At 45.7% G+C, this 13,828-nt stretch overlaps 1 protein-coding gene across 4 annotated transcripts; it reads left to right on the top strand.

The window, feature by feature from the left end:
* Positions 1-316: 316 nt before the first annotated feature.
* Positions 317-13,498, top strand: LOC114138030 (TBC1 domain family member 12-like). Of its 4 annotated transcripts, none has more exons than XM_028007042.1 (13): positions 317-1,889; positions 6,574-6,700; positions 9,805-9,917; positions 9,993-10,075; positions 10,147-10,264; positions 10,332-10,438; positions 10,523-10,606; positions 10,688-10,782; positions 10,848-10,919; positions 11,003-11,131; positions 11,207-11,316; positions 11,735-11,993; positions 12,063-13,498. In XM_028007042.1, exons 1-13 carry the CDS (start codon positions 934-936, stop codon positions 12,135-12,137), a joined length of 2,328 nt encoding a protein of 775 aa, XP_027862843.1. In that variant the 5' UTR covers positions 317-933; the 3' UTR covers positions 12,138-13,498. The 4 variants fall into 4 exon arrangements, with proteins under 4 accessions (XP_027862843.1, XP_027862842.1, XP_027862841.1 ...); XM_028007041.1 differs by having other exon boundaries at positions 319-1,889; positions 6,571-6,700; positions 9,808-9,917; XM_028007040.1 differs by having other exon boundaries at positions 321-1,889; positions 6,571-6,700.
* Positions 13,499-13,828: the final 330 nt, after the last annotated feature.

Here is a 13,828-nt window from a genome sequence, read left to right as displayed (position 1 = left end):
TCTACAGACCCCACACATCCTGGACACAAATGGTTTTATATTCAGGTCGGTGCTACAAAGCGCCATTCACTAAGACCAGCTTTGAACGTCCACAGATAACAGTCTCACTGTGTTCCTTGGTCTTCATGCCGTTTGTTCACTGATGTTCACTAATAAACCAGAATAGCTTCTTTTTACAGACTGACTTCTGAAGGTAAGTGGTTGCACTAGACTTTATTTGGGTTATCAAAATAAAGGTATGATATGCACAACACTTTTTAAAGTTTCCAATAACTTGAATCATTTTTGCTACTTCCCAACTATGCACCACATAAAAGCCCCATGAATACATAGAATTTTGACATTTATTAATACTTTTGCAAGACCACTTAAGAATGGTTCATACCCTTTATATTCATAATAATTTATATGTGTTTTTGTAATGTTAAATTTTTTTGTAGCTGAATTTTTTCTTATGAAGGAAGCTGAACGCTTCCGTCTGATTTAACAGGGTAATTCTGTTGTAGTTCCACACAGTGCCCAGCAGAGGGAGGCAGACCCACACAGTGATCATCAGAGAGAGGCAGTTACACAGAGTGAACACCGGGTGTCGCTGTGAGCTTATTTGGGTCAGATTGACGTCATTGTTGGGGAATGCTAAAGATGGCGCTGGGCGGTCAGAGGAATGTTGCCGCAGCAACAAGCTGAAGGGATTTAATTAATCTTCCAGCCGGCACCGAGTTCCTGTTTCCTCCACGGACCGAATACTTCAGGTTCTGAACCCAAATATGAGCCCGGTAGACCCGGTCAGAGCCCGGTAACCCTGTGGTGTCCCTCCGGTTAAAATGGTAGCCGGATCCTCGGAGAACAACAGAAGCTGCTGCGGAGTTCGGCCCACCGAGCCGGAGGATCTTACGGCCGGGGCCGAGGCGTCTGTGGCGGACTGAGGGGGTCATGGAAACGCCGAAGGAGAACGGAGGCTCGGTTTCTGTGGATCTGAACGAAAACGAAGATGAGCCGGTGGGTTTGGAGGGGAAACCGGGTCCCAGGAACCTGAAGGAGCGCAGCCTGACGCTGCTGGCCGGTGTCAGCGGGGGTCAGGCGGCGGGCTGGACCCGGAATCCGGTGGATTTACACGGGAGGAACGCAGCCAGAGACCCGGAGATCATGCTGGTGGCTGCGGAGGACGGGTACCTGTCCGGCCCGGAGGTGTTGGGCGGTGTGAACGGGTTTTCCCTGGAAGAAGGAGGTCCGGCCGCTTCCTGTCCAGCTGCGCTCCAGGAGGAAGGAGACTCTTCTCCCCCCCAGGACCAACGCTCATGTCCAGGGAGACCGAACCGGACCCCCGCGGGTGTAAACATGTCCAACGGGGTAGCTGACAGTCCTGAGGCGGCGGTCCGGTGTCTGGGTCGGAGACTGGGTCAGTGTGAGCTGGGCTGTGAGGAGGTGAAAGTAGCTAACGGTGGTTTGCACATGATGGACCCCGGTTCTGAGTGGCCCGGTTCCGATTACTTCCCTGTAAACAGACACTCTGACCCGGGGTTCAGGCGGAACCGCTCCCCCAGCTGGGGCGACCCCAGATCCGGCCCACCATCCACCCCGGAACCGAGCCCCGGCCCCGCGTCGCCCTGCCCGTCCAGCCCGCTGTCCGAGCCCAACACCCGGCACGAGGAGCCGCTCGGTGACCCGGATGTTCCCGCCAGGCCGCAGAGTCTGAGGACTAACCCCGCAGCCAGCGTGTCCCGCAGCTGTGACGCCACCCCGCTGTCTCCCGATGAGGACGGGGGGTTCAACTTTGACCCCGAGGCGGGTCGGAGGCAGAGCGCCCCGGACAAGCTGAGTGAGGAGACCGGGGGTTCGGAGCTCAAAGTGATGCCCAAAAGGTTCGGCATCGCTGACTTCTTCACCAGGTAAGGGTCCGGGTTTAACCTTTAACCCCTCCAGGTACCAGGTCCAGTTCCACCAGGAGGAGGTTTGACTTCCAAAGGTCATTTCTAACAGAGCTGGTTGTTCACCAAGAGCCAAACGTTTTCATGAAAAGTTCAGTGGAAGGAAAAAATGTAGTCAAAAAGATGCAAAACAAAACTTCCCCTTCAAAGGGTAGATTAGTCAGAACATCTAGATCCGCTCTACTCGGATGGATCCTAAACATGGGCTTCAAGCTTCTGATCTGGGCTGAGGAGAACCAGAACCAGAACCGGACCGCTAGTCAGAGGTCCAAAGTCACACAGTTTTCATGTCAGAGTTCCTGAACCTGGAGGACCAGAAATCATGTTGCTTTAAGTCCAGAATAAAATTTCCACTATCAGTGATGATCTGGGTCGCCAGGTCGTCTGCTGGTTCTGGTCCACTGGGTTTTCAGAAGTCAGGATGAGAGACACCAGAACCGACGATGCAGACGACCTGAAGGCAGCCAACAGAGCAATCTGGTGTTCCAGAACCTCAGCAGAACCATGCCACGCCGCACTGATGCAGGATTTCATGCAAAAGGAGCCCAGACCCGGTTCTGATTGCAGAATCTGGACCCATGGTTCTGGACTGAAACCATCAGACCCACTTGGATAAAGTCCAGGTTCAGTCTGGAAACAAATATAAACAAATCCAGTCTGAGAGAAACGGCTGCTGATCCTTCAGAACATTTGTTGTTGTTTGGAAGAAGTTCAGCTGGTTCTGGTTCTGATCAGTCCAATGTTGCTCTAAATGTCAACATCAGCTGCTATTATAATCTAACTCAAGTCTCAGGATTCATTTTGAAGTAATAATTTCAGTTTCTACATCCGGACCTCTCTGTCTGTCTGTCTCCAGAACCAGCCGGGTTCTGCTGAACCGACCCAGAGTTCCCTCTGCTCCAGAACTCAGCTGCTGCAGGTTTTATTTATGTGACAGATTAAATTTGTTCAGTGTGAAAACTGGACTGTCATCATAACAAGTTTTACTGGATGGTTTATAATTCCAGAACTTATTGAAATAAATGATCATATTTTTGACTTCAGATCATTAAAAAAATGCAAAACAATAACAAACATTTAAGGCTGGAAGACGTTTCAAAAAGTAAACAAAACAATAAATAAAATAGATTTTAAAGTCTCTGTAAACGGATCTGAAGAATCAGAATGGAAATAATAATTATTGTGATGGTTTGGTTCTGACCCGATCACTTTAACCCTCTGATCTGCTTTCAGCTGAACTTTATTTGTACTGAACAGAAGCAGGAAGATCCGAGTCTGCAGTTTAGGTTCTGAGTTAACGCTGACTGGGTCGGGTCCAGGTCGGGTTCAGGTGAAGTTTTATCCTGAACTGAGTCCAAATGAGCAGAACCAAAACGTTTATCAACATAATAATATTATTAAAGCAACAATTAATACAAAGTTCTGCATTAAAAGGACCTTTACTGTTGATTTGGACCAGAACTTTATGATTTGATCCAGACCGTTTAACTGAGCAGTACCGTCCGCTCTGCTCCAGGTCCGATCACATGCTCTCTGCTCCTCAGCAGCTCACAGTCATGGGATCATGAAGACCAGAACCGACCCGACCCGTTCATGTATCTGTGATGAAAGCCTTCCTCTGAGCTTCAGTACCGCCTGGTTCTGTTAGAACAATCCGGTCCAGACAGAGAGGGCGGTTCTGGTCGTCATCTGGGTTCTGTCTGGAGTTCAGTACTGGCTTGTTCCGCAAATGATTGATCCAAAACATCGGTATTCAGAACCGCCTGTTTGGACTGAAGTGAAAGGAAGAACCAGAACCCAAAGAACCATAAAAATAATTTTAATGAGTTTTTCATCATTTCGTCTGAAATGTTTTATTTTCATGTTGATTCGTCCAGAACCAGAACCAGAACCAGCTTCATTTATTCAGAGAACTGGAGGTTTGGAGCAGCTTGGAGCTCCAGAACCAGATGGTTCTGCAGACTGGGACCGGCAGGTGTGGAGTTAAATCTCCATCTGCCGAAGCGGTGCTGCTGGTTTGGACCCGGGCCAGAGCAGCAGGAAATCCAGGCAGACAGAGGAATGAAGGCCAGGAGCTCCGGTTCTGATCCGACTAACACTCAGCAGCATTTGGGTTTTAGCTTGGAGGAGCCGGTTCTGTTGGTGTCCAGTTAAACCAGTTGTGGTTCTGAGTGGGACCAGCTGTCCTTCCACTCAGTAACAACTGACTCAGGGAGTCCAACTTCCTGTTTCTGATCCGGTTCTGTTTCACTTGTTGCATCACAGCCACATGTGGAACAATGGAGAGGAAGACTTGGTTCTGTTTGGGCCCGGTTCTGCCCACTTGACGCTACACTGGTTTCACTCATAAACAGACGCTGCTGGAGTCTAGTTAAAGTACAGCAGGGTTCATAGCTGGGTGTCCAAAGTGAGGTCCGAGGGCCATTTGTGGCCCTTGGCCCTTGTTTGGGCTCGGACCGCAGTTCGGCCCTCCGACACATTCTGGAATATTTAGGAGGAAGTTTTCTGTTGATTTCTTCTTAAATGGGAAAAGTTAAGAACAACAAAGAATTTTTCTCAGCCTTTATTGTTTTAATTTCATCTCATAATAAGTTTTATCACAAACATCTGGCGAGTTTTTACTCAAAAACAGACGTAGTCGCACCAACTATTATATTTCACTAAATACAGCAAAGTTCGTAGAAGAAAATTCTTATTTTCTTTTCTGATAATAATTTAAAACATTTTATATACTTAAAAAAGCAAAAATAATAAGCCCCCCAAAAATAAAATATTGTAAAAGTTAAGACAGACATGAAATATTACATATTTTATTTATTGTTGTTCAGGTAAAAGATGCTTTTTAACTGGAGTTAGCATTAGCTGATGATGTAAACAAAACACTTTGCTTACAGCCTCCAACGGATCCAGAACATCGTGTCAATAAGCTGAACAGACCCGTTACCATGGGAATAGGAACCAAAACTGATCAGTTAGTGTCAAAGTGTGGGATTTTTAGCTGCTTCCATCCACTGCTATGCTAGCAGGAAGCTTTAAGGACAAAATCCCCAAGTTGAAAGTATTCAGGGGCCCCAGCTCTTTGTTAGCTCACCTGAACCGGTCCAGAAAGCGGATCAAACTGATTTCTGTTAGTTTAATAAATATCAGCTGAAATCCTGAATAGAAAACTTCTGGACTCTTCTTGTTTCCTGAAGTTGTTTCTCCAGAACAATCTCACTAATTGGCTCGTTAGGGTCACATGACTCCCTCAGTTCAGGGTTTGGGTCGTCGTCCCCTGGAAACCCCAAACAGATTCCTACTGACCCCAACCTGCTGGGGTCACATTTAAAGGTCAACATGGTTCAGATTGTTGAACTATCTGGTGAGCAGAAACCGTTTCCATGGAGAAGTTTAGCGTCGTTCTTCATAAATCCTCCTGGTTTCTCCTCTTCATGCCTCCCGTCAGCTGATCTGGACTTTTCCACTGAAGAGAATGTAAAATGTTGATCTCACTGCTTTTTCACTCATTTTTCCACTAAAGTCGTTAACATCAGTGCACAAACTGCTGCAGCTGCACAAATACGGCCCTTTGTTTGTAACCGCAGCCGTTGCTTAACTTTTCTTTAAGGAACTGAAACTATTTTCTGTAGTTTTGTTTAGTCTGACATCAACAGTGATGCTTGTTCTCTTCATGAAACCAACAACTTAAACAAATTGACATGTTGAATATAGAAAAGTTGCATTTCTTATTCTTGCTTTATACATTTCAGCAGCTTTTAATTGTTTTAAAAGTTTTACCATCATTCAGAAGAAGGTTCTGCGTAAAACTTTGAGAAATGGAAACAATTACAGATCTAGGAACAAACATGTAGATCAAACATCATTTTGAGATATTTTCAGTTCAGTTTTATTTGCTAACCTCTCCTCTGACTTTAGTTTTCCATTAAAACAGCTGCTTGTGAACTGCAGGATGACTCATTTGGTGTTTTAAAACACTGCAACATTTTAATGTTACTTTGTTCAAAGGAGAACATTTAGCAAGAAACAAAAAGAAAAAATATAGTTTTAAAAAGTAAATTCTACAAAATAAGTTGAGGTTTAAATTAAAGTCCTAACTTGATCTTCAATCTTAGGCTCCAAACAGGCTAGCTAAATGCTAACCTAGCATTACAGTTATCCAGCTAATGGCTGATAGATAATTGGAATAATCACATTATCATTTTTCTTTGGTTAATTAGGAAACAAGCTGCTGTTTATTAACTCGCCTACATTGAAAGATTAATAAAATTTGTTGGTTTTTTTTAAAACAATGAGGCGAATTTGAGAAAGTTAGCTTAGCTTGTTCGTCAGACAGACTGTTGGTTGTTGGATATTTTGTTGCTGGAATAGAATAATATTCAAAATATAATATACTGGTGAATATTTAGGTCACCAGCTAGTGGACCTAAATATTGGAGCTAGTTAATGGAGCCAGTTAAAGACAGATAAGCAGGTCTTTGCTGTAATGGTTTGATGTTTCCTGTGGGGCTGATTGGATCAAATCACTGGAAACATAATTAACTGCAGACAAACGGAGCCGACTGCTAGTTACTAACGACTGGTTGGATGTTTTTCATTGTTTAAATTAAATCAACTTTAATAACAGTTTCCTTCTTTCCTTCAGGAGCCTGTTTTCTAGAAAACCCAAAGAGTCCAAGGCAGCGTCCCACAATGCAACAGGATGGCGACTGTTCAGCAAGTCAGAGACCAGAGAGGAGGACCAGAGCGGAGAGGCGGCCATGACGCCTCAGCAGGTTCGTCTGATTTAAACACAGAAGATGCATTTAAAAAAACTAATCTGCTCATAAAAAACACCGTATTATTCATGTTTCCTGATATTTAGTCTCTTTATGCAAACCCACCTCCAGGTGTCCCTCAGAGCAGACACGTCTGTCCAGGTTTTCTCCTGGTGACGGATCAAACCGTTGTTTTCTGTTGTCTTGGTGAAAAGATGTGAGCAGATGTTGTTTTAAAATCTTTCCTGCATCACAAAACAGGAAATGAAGCCACTTGTCCAATCCCACAGCATGATGCCGCCTCAGCGAAACCAACGTCATCACACTGCAAAAACAAAACCACAAAAATCTTTCCAAATATTTTGGTGCAGTTTCTTTGCAAATGTTTCATTACACTTTAAAAATACAAAACCAACTTAAACGTAACGTTTCAGCAGCATATAGATTTTTGTTTAAATCAATAATTCCTTAATATTGATGAAAAAATAATATTGATGGAAAAAATGATAGATATAAGGGAAATAATCTGACATTTTTCCCATCTTATAAATTAAAATGTCTTGGTAGATTATTTCACGTATCACTTCAGTTTTTTATTAATGCTATAATAGAATAAAATAGATTATAATAGAATATCCTTTTTTTATACCAAGGGGAGATTGCTTATTAGTTGACAAGCTCCTCCATCCATGGCGTCAAATATTAAAAACACAAATATAACCATAAGCAATAAAATTAATAAAATATATATCATGGAGTGATGTAAGTAAGTAATTAATTTAGTGTCAGGTTTGACACCTATTAAAACAGATTTAGCAAACACAGAAAAGACAAGAGAGTTAGATTCTTTTCAACTCGCGAGGAGAACAGAGAGATGTTTCCAGTTCCACTGTCTTGCCGCTCTGCTCCTCTTTTTATTGTGTTTCAGGATCCCTGTTACAAAGGGCGCTGCAACTCTAAAGGGCTGAGAAAACACTTCAGCTCAAATGACAATCACTAACCAAAACACATGGTACCCAACACTAGGTTATTCTGACCCAGACACAGGGTTGAGCAGAGCAAGTTGTTCTTCACAGCAACGGTTTTATAGCTAACAGGATGCAGAAGTTTCTGCTGAGCAATAATCTGTTGCTCTGTTGCCCTGCTGCTCTGTTGCTCTGTTGCCCTGCTGCTCTGTTGCTCTGTTGCCCTGTTGCCCTGTTGCCCTGTTGCCCTGTTGCTCTGTTGCTCTGTTGCCCTGTTGCTCTGTTGCCCTGTTGCCCTGTTGCCCTGTTGCTCTGTTCCTCTCTGCTCTTCCTCAGAGGCTTTCTGAGAAAAGAATCAAAGTAATTCAACCACACAGAAACTTTCTTTATGCTAAGATGAAACAAAACAAATAAAGGCATATAAGACAACAACATTATAAAGGTACATGAAACAACAAATATTTGATAATAATATATACAATTTACCTAACATTTAGTAAAATAATAAGTTGAAAACATTAAGGAGTAAAGACAAGCTCCTATATTGTGCTGGAAACTTAATTTTAAATGAGTTTTTTCTTATTTCAAGTGTTTCTAGATATTTGACTAGAAACTTTCTCAGAGATTCTTGTTGAGATTTTGTGTTTTTGCAGTGCAGTCTGTGAATCCACAGCTGGATTTTATTAGCAGTGGAACAAAAACACCAAACCAGTTTCCCATAGAAACCAGTTTGCTGCTGGTTCTTCATCCGGACCACCCGCTGTCCGGTCCGGTCCGGTTCTCGCCTGTTTTCACGGCTCAACTGGGTCTGTAAATGGGTTTAGTGGGGGTGTTGGTGGTTGCTAAGCGACCGGCACACGGAGGCGGCTGCAGATGAGGCTGATCATAACAACAACACTCCACCCTCTCTCTCTCTGCTGAGTTGGTGTTTAGGGGCGATCAGCAGCAACATGGCCGCTCCCTCGGAGCGCCGCGCCGCCATGACGCTTCCTGCTGCTCAGACCGTCTGGCAGCTGCTGCTGTTTCTGCTCAGGTCACATGACTCAGGGGAAGCAGACGCCACATGTGGCTTGGCTGACAGGGGCTGACACGTCAGGAGGAAGAAGATGGCGGTGATCCCGGTCGCCACGGCGATCCCAGATGTGATTACAGGACAGACAGATGTTTTCTACTCCAGGGAAGAAACAGAAACATCTGAGACTCTCTGAGTCTGGTTGGTGGGAACCGATAACTGGACCTAAAACTCGGCCGGGTTTATCTGAACTGTTGGTTCTGCTGAGGAGAACCGGGTCAGAACATGAACCAGACTCTGGTTAATGGAGAATAATGAAGGTGTAAATTGTGACATGTTGCCACAGATATTTAGACTGGATGTTGAAACATAAAGGACAAAATGAAGGAAAAATGGAAACAAAAAACAGAAAAACAAAGCAAAAGGAAAAATATAAAAGGGGATAATTTTAATAAGGACAATAGTAGAAAAAGGATAGAAAGGAAGGAGAGAAAAGAAAAAGAGGAGAATATTAATAAAGGAAAGAGAGAAAGCAAAAAGGAGAAAGTGGAAAAAAGAGGGAAAAGAGAAGATGAAGAAACAAATTCTAAAAAGGAAAAAGGAGAGAAACAGGAAAAAACAGGAACAGGAAACAGGAAAAAACAAAAAGGATGACAATTTTGAAAACAGAAAAAAGGAGAGAAAAGCAGAAAGATTAAAGGGGGAATAAGGAAAATGAAGGTGAGGTTGATTATTTATTGGAACCAGGTGAGATGGTTCAGTTTCTAATCACCTGTTGCAGAAAAAGGAAAGTTTTCAGGCGTTAAACTGTGTGGAAGGACGACCTCTCCTTTAACTCCTGGGATTCCTGATCTGAAATCCCAGACCAGCAGAACCCAGACCCGGGTTCTGCTGGTCTCCAACAGCCAGTCAGTCTGATCCTGTCCTCCTCTGCCTCCCCCTGCTGGCCGGAGGTGGAAGCGGCGTTATGAAAGGATTCTGTTGTTGGTGTGCAGCTGTCCTGGTCTGAATCAGTCCTTCATTGTTCCGCTACAGACAGGTCCATTCATCAGGCGCTGGACGTGTCCTCATCGGCATGCAGGGACGCTCTGGTGTCTCCGTCCAGAACCGTTTGGGTTTCAGCTCCTGTCTGTCTGTGTCCTCAGCAGGAGGACGAGGACTCGCCGTGTCCACAGCGCCCCCCGGCTGCAGGGAGGAGGAAGAACCTGGAGTTTGAGCCTCTGTCCACCACCGCTCTGATTCTGGAGGACCGGCCGTCGTGAGTCCCGCCAGAACCGCCCTGAGTTGCCGTGACGACGATCCGGCCAGCTGACTGTCCTCTGTCTGTCCCCAGGAATCTGCCGGCCAAATCCCTGGAGGAGACGCACAGACACAAGCTGGAGTACGAGGAGATGGTGGCCGGAGCCAAGAGGAGAGGTGAGCTCCCTGACCTCCGACCTAAAGGACGCTCAGCTACTGCGCCCTGACCTCTGACCTCCTGTCTCCAGAGATGAAGGACGCCCAGAAGAAGAAGCGTCAGATGAAGGAGAGACACCGGCAGGAGGACAGCATCTCCAACGCCATGGTGGTCTGGAACACCGAGATCCTGCCGCACTGGGACGCCATGTAGGTGCTGCGGGGTCGGGGGTCGGCGGGGTCAGGGGTCAGCAGCTCACCCTGTGTGTGTGTTTAGGAAGGGGACGAGGCGGGTCCGGGACCTCTGGTGGCAGGGCCTTCCTCCTGGAGTCCGAGGACGAGTCTGGAGCCTGGCCATCGGCAACGAGCTCAACATCACAGCAGGTACCGACCCGGTTCTGGCTCTGGGTTCTGTTTGCTCCTCTCTGGTTCTGGGTCTCTAAGGCCCGGTTCTGGTTGTCTCTGTAGAACTGTATGAGATCTTCCTGTCCAGAGCCAAGGAGAAGTGGAGGAGCTACAGCGAGACGAGCTCGGTCAACGACAACGAGAGCGGTACCGGTCCTGGTTCTGAAGGTTCTGTTCTGACCCGGGTTGGCGGGCCGCCTCATCCCGGTTTGTTCTGTTTCTCTGCAGACGGAGGAGCGTCTCTGGCGGACCGGGAGTCCAGTCTGGACCTCATCAAGCTGGACATCTCCAGAACCTTCCCGTCTCTCTTCATATTCCAGAAGGTACCGGACCTGCAGCGGCGCCGCCGGGCCCGGCTTGCTCTGACCCGTTTGTGTTCTGTCCGCAGGGCGGGCCGTACCACGACCTGCTGCACAGCGTGCTGGGAGCCTACACCTGCTACCGACCCGACATCGGCTACGTGAGTCTGCCCTCCGGAACCGGATCGGTTCTGATGGGCTCTGTGTGTCCCAACCCGGTCCGACCCGGTTCTGTGTCTCGCAGGTCCAGGGCATGTCGTTCATCGCCGCCGTGTTGATCCTGAACCTGGAGGAAGCCGATGCCTTCATCACCTTCGCCAACCTGCTCAACAAGCCGTGCCAGATGGCTTTCTTCAGGGTGGACCACGAGCTGGTGAGGGCCCGGTTACCATGGAGACCAGCAGAACCCCACCGGAACCCACTCACCCGTCTCTCTGCTCTGCTCCAGATGCTGAAGTATTTCACCGCCTTCGAGATTTTCTTTGAGGAGAATCTTCCTCGACTCTTCAGCCACTTCCAGACCAACAGCCTGACCCCTGACCTCTACCTGATCGACTGGTGAGGGTTTGATTTTCAATATACATGTATAGAAATTGATTTTCTTGTTCAAAATTTAAAAAAATATAAAAAAATGTTAGTTTTAAAACTTTTATATATATATATATATATATATATATATATTTTTTAGTATTTTTATATATTTTAAAGTTTTTTCATTCTAGTTTTTAAGCTTTATTTTTTTTAAATATATTTTTTCAACTTATTTCTGTCCGAAATTATTATTTTTTTCAAAAACTGTTTTTGAGAAATTTGTACATTGTGAGAAAAAGTATATTTTTCCAAAACAAAAGAATATTTAAAATGATATATTTCAGAAATCTATAATAACCTTTTATAAAAGATTTGGAAAAATAAAATAGAAAATGAAATGATGATGATTATGTTTTTAACGTGTGTATTTATATTTTTCGTCCAGGATCTTCACGCTGTACAGTAAGTCTCTCCCGCTGGACGTGGCGTGCCGGGTGTGGGACGTGTTCTGCCGGGACGGCGAGGAGAGCCTGTTCCGGACCGGCCTGGGGATCCTGCGCCTCTTCCAGGATGTCCTGCTGCAGATGGACTTCATCCACATCGCCCAGTTCCTCACGCGTCTCCCTGACGACCTGCAGCCGCACACGCTGTTCGCCGCCATGGCCAACACGCACATGATCAGCCGGAACCGCCGCTGGGCTCAGGTCCGCTCCGTCTCCCGCAGAATCTCACCGGAGCCACTTCCTGTGTAACTTCCTGCTTCCTGTCTGCAGGTGTTCTCCGCCGTGATGAAGGACGGGAACTTCAGAGAGGCGGAGAAGTCCGGCAGCCCGGCTCTCAGGAGCTAACGCTGCCCCAACGTGGAGCCGAGAGACGGCTGGACTTCCTGGTGCTCCCTCTGCTGGCCGGGAGGGGAACCGCTAAAGAACTGTTCCGGTCCAGTTCCTCTCCACTTCCTGCTCCTGGTTCCTGGATTAGCTTAAGCAGTATTGATCCCAGATGAAGGATTCAGACTTTCAGAACGTGCTGCATGCTTCGTCTGGATCCAGATTTCCTCTCAGCACTTTATTCCTGCAGAACCCAGCAGAACCGCCCGACGGACCCGCTGGTTCTGTTTGACCCGCCTGCTGGTCACCTTCCAGGAGTAAAACTGTGAGCTCCTCCTGCACCAGCACCCAGAGTTCAGGGTGGGGTGTGTGACCCTGAGATCATGTGAATCAGTGGCGATGAAGAAGCAGAAATACTGAGGAAGAGCGACAGAGTCCCTGAAGTTACACATTTTAATCATAACTATCATCTAAATATTGTTAAAAACCCAAACGGATCCGATCCATGAGCTCTGATGGGTTTAATCCCATCAGCAGGTCAGATGCTGAAAAATCAGATTTTTTTCCCCATTCATTGAACGCATCACCAGCAGCACATTGATGCTGGTTTCCAACATTCCCACCGAGCTGCAGAGGAAGTCCAAACACTCCTACTGGTTCTGGTTCTGAACCAGATAAATCACATCATCACATGTTGACCTTTGACCTTTTCACACCTGGTGAGCATCAGAGGAAGAGTCAATGTTTCCAGGAACATGTCGGTGGTTCTGGTTCTGGTTCCGTTTGGAGGTAAAGAACCCAGAACCTGGTTGTTCAACACTAGAAGCTTCAGGCAGGAAGTGGTTCTTTCAAAGTAAAACTCGACCAAAGTGTGAATCTTTACCGATCAGAATCTGGATCGACCCGCTCCGTGTTGGTTCCGGATCAACACTAACCCGACCAGACGGACCTTCGGTACCGGCAGCAGACGCTCCGACGCTTAAAGTATTAAACTGCTTCCTGATCCTCAACGCTGTAAATTATTAAATTATTCAAATGAAACTAAAATGGATTAAAAACTACAAAGATTGGAAAATAACCGATCCGGACCCAGATTAGTTTCCCTCGGTTCTGGTCCCGGTTCTGGTCTCTGCTTGTGTTTCACTAACAGAATCCACTTTCTCTCCCACGTCGACTTCAAACTAAACTTATTCCATCAACATGTTTTATTATTTAAACTTTTCAGCTGTTTTATATTTTATTGTTTGTTTATTTAGCTTCTCTGTTTCACTTCAGTGTATTTTCCCATAATGCCTTACAGTTGATGTAAATAAACTGTAAAAATGTTCTTTTTCATATGACGCCGCTAGTCTGATGTGTAAATAAATATCTAAGCAATCTGACTGGACTGGCCTCTATCAGCCAAAACATTATGACCACCAACATTCCCACTTGGGTTCACAACATACTTCATTCCACCTTGATAAATAAAGTTAACAACATTCTGCTGTCTTCGGTTTAGTACCGTATTTTCTGCATTATAAGGCGCATAGAATAGATGCTACAGTAGAAGCTGGAGTTACGTTATGCATCCACTAGATGGAGCTGCGCTAAAGGGAATGTCAACAAAACAGTCTGATAGGTCAGTCAGACTTTATTCATAGATTACAAACCAGCGTTCTGAAAACTCAGTTCATTCCCAAAATGAATAAAAAACTGTTTTATTATTTTCC

The sequence above is a fragment of the Xiphophorus couchianus genome, chromosome 22 (assembly GCF_001444195.1).
Source record: "Xiphophorus couchianus chromosome 22, X_couchianus-1.0, whole genome shotgun sequence".
Lineage (NCBI taxonomy): Eukaryota > Metazoa > Chordata > Actinopteri > Cyprinodontiformes > Poeciliidae > Xiphophorus > Xiphophorus couchianus.
This window is presented reverse-complemented; position numbering and strand designations above follow the sequence as displayed.

Excerpts from the sequence above, each read along its gene's own strand:
- LOC114138030 (XM_028007040.1), top strand. The coding sequence starts at position 934 with ATGGAAACGCCGAAGGAGAACGGAGGCTCGGTTTCTGTGGATCTGAAC. Across the intron at positions 9,918-9,992 it reads ATTCTGGAGGACCGGCCGTC|GAATCTGCCGGCCAAATCCC; the intron begins GTGAGTCCCGCC and ends GTCTGTCCCCAG. Across the intron at positions 11,317-11,734 it reads GACCTCTACCTGATCGACTG|GATCTTCACGCTGTACAGTA; the intron begins GTGAGGGTTTGA and ends TTTTTCGTCCAG.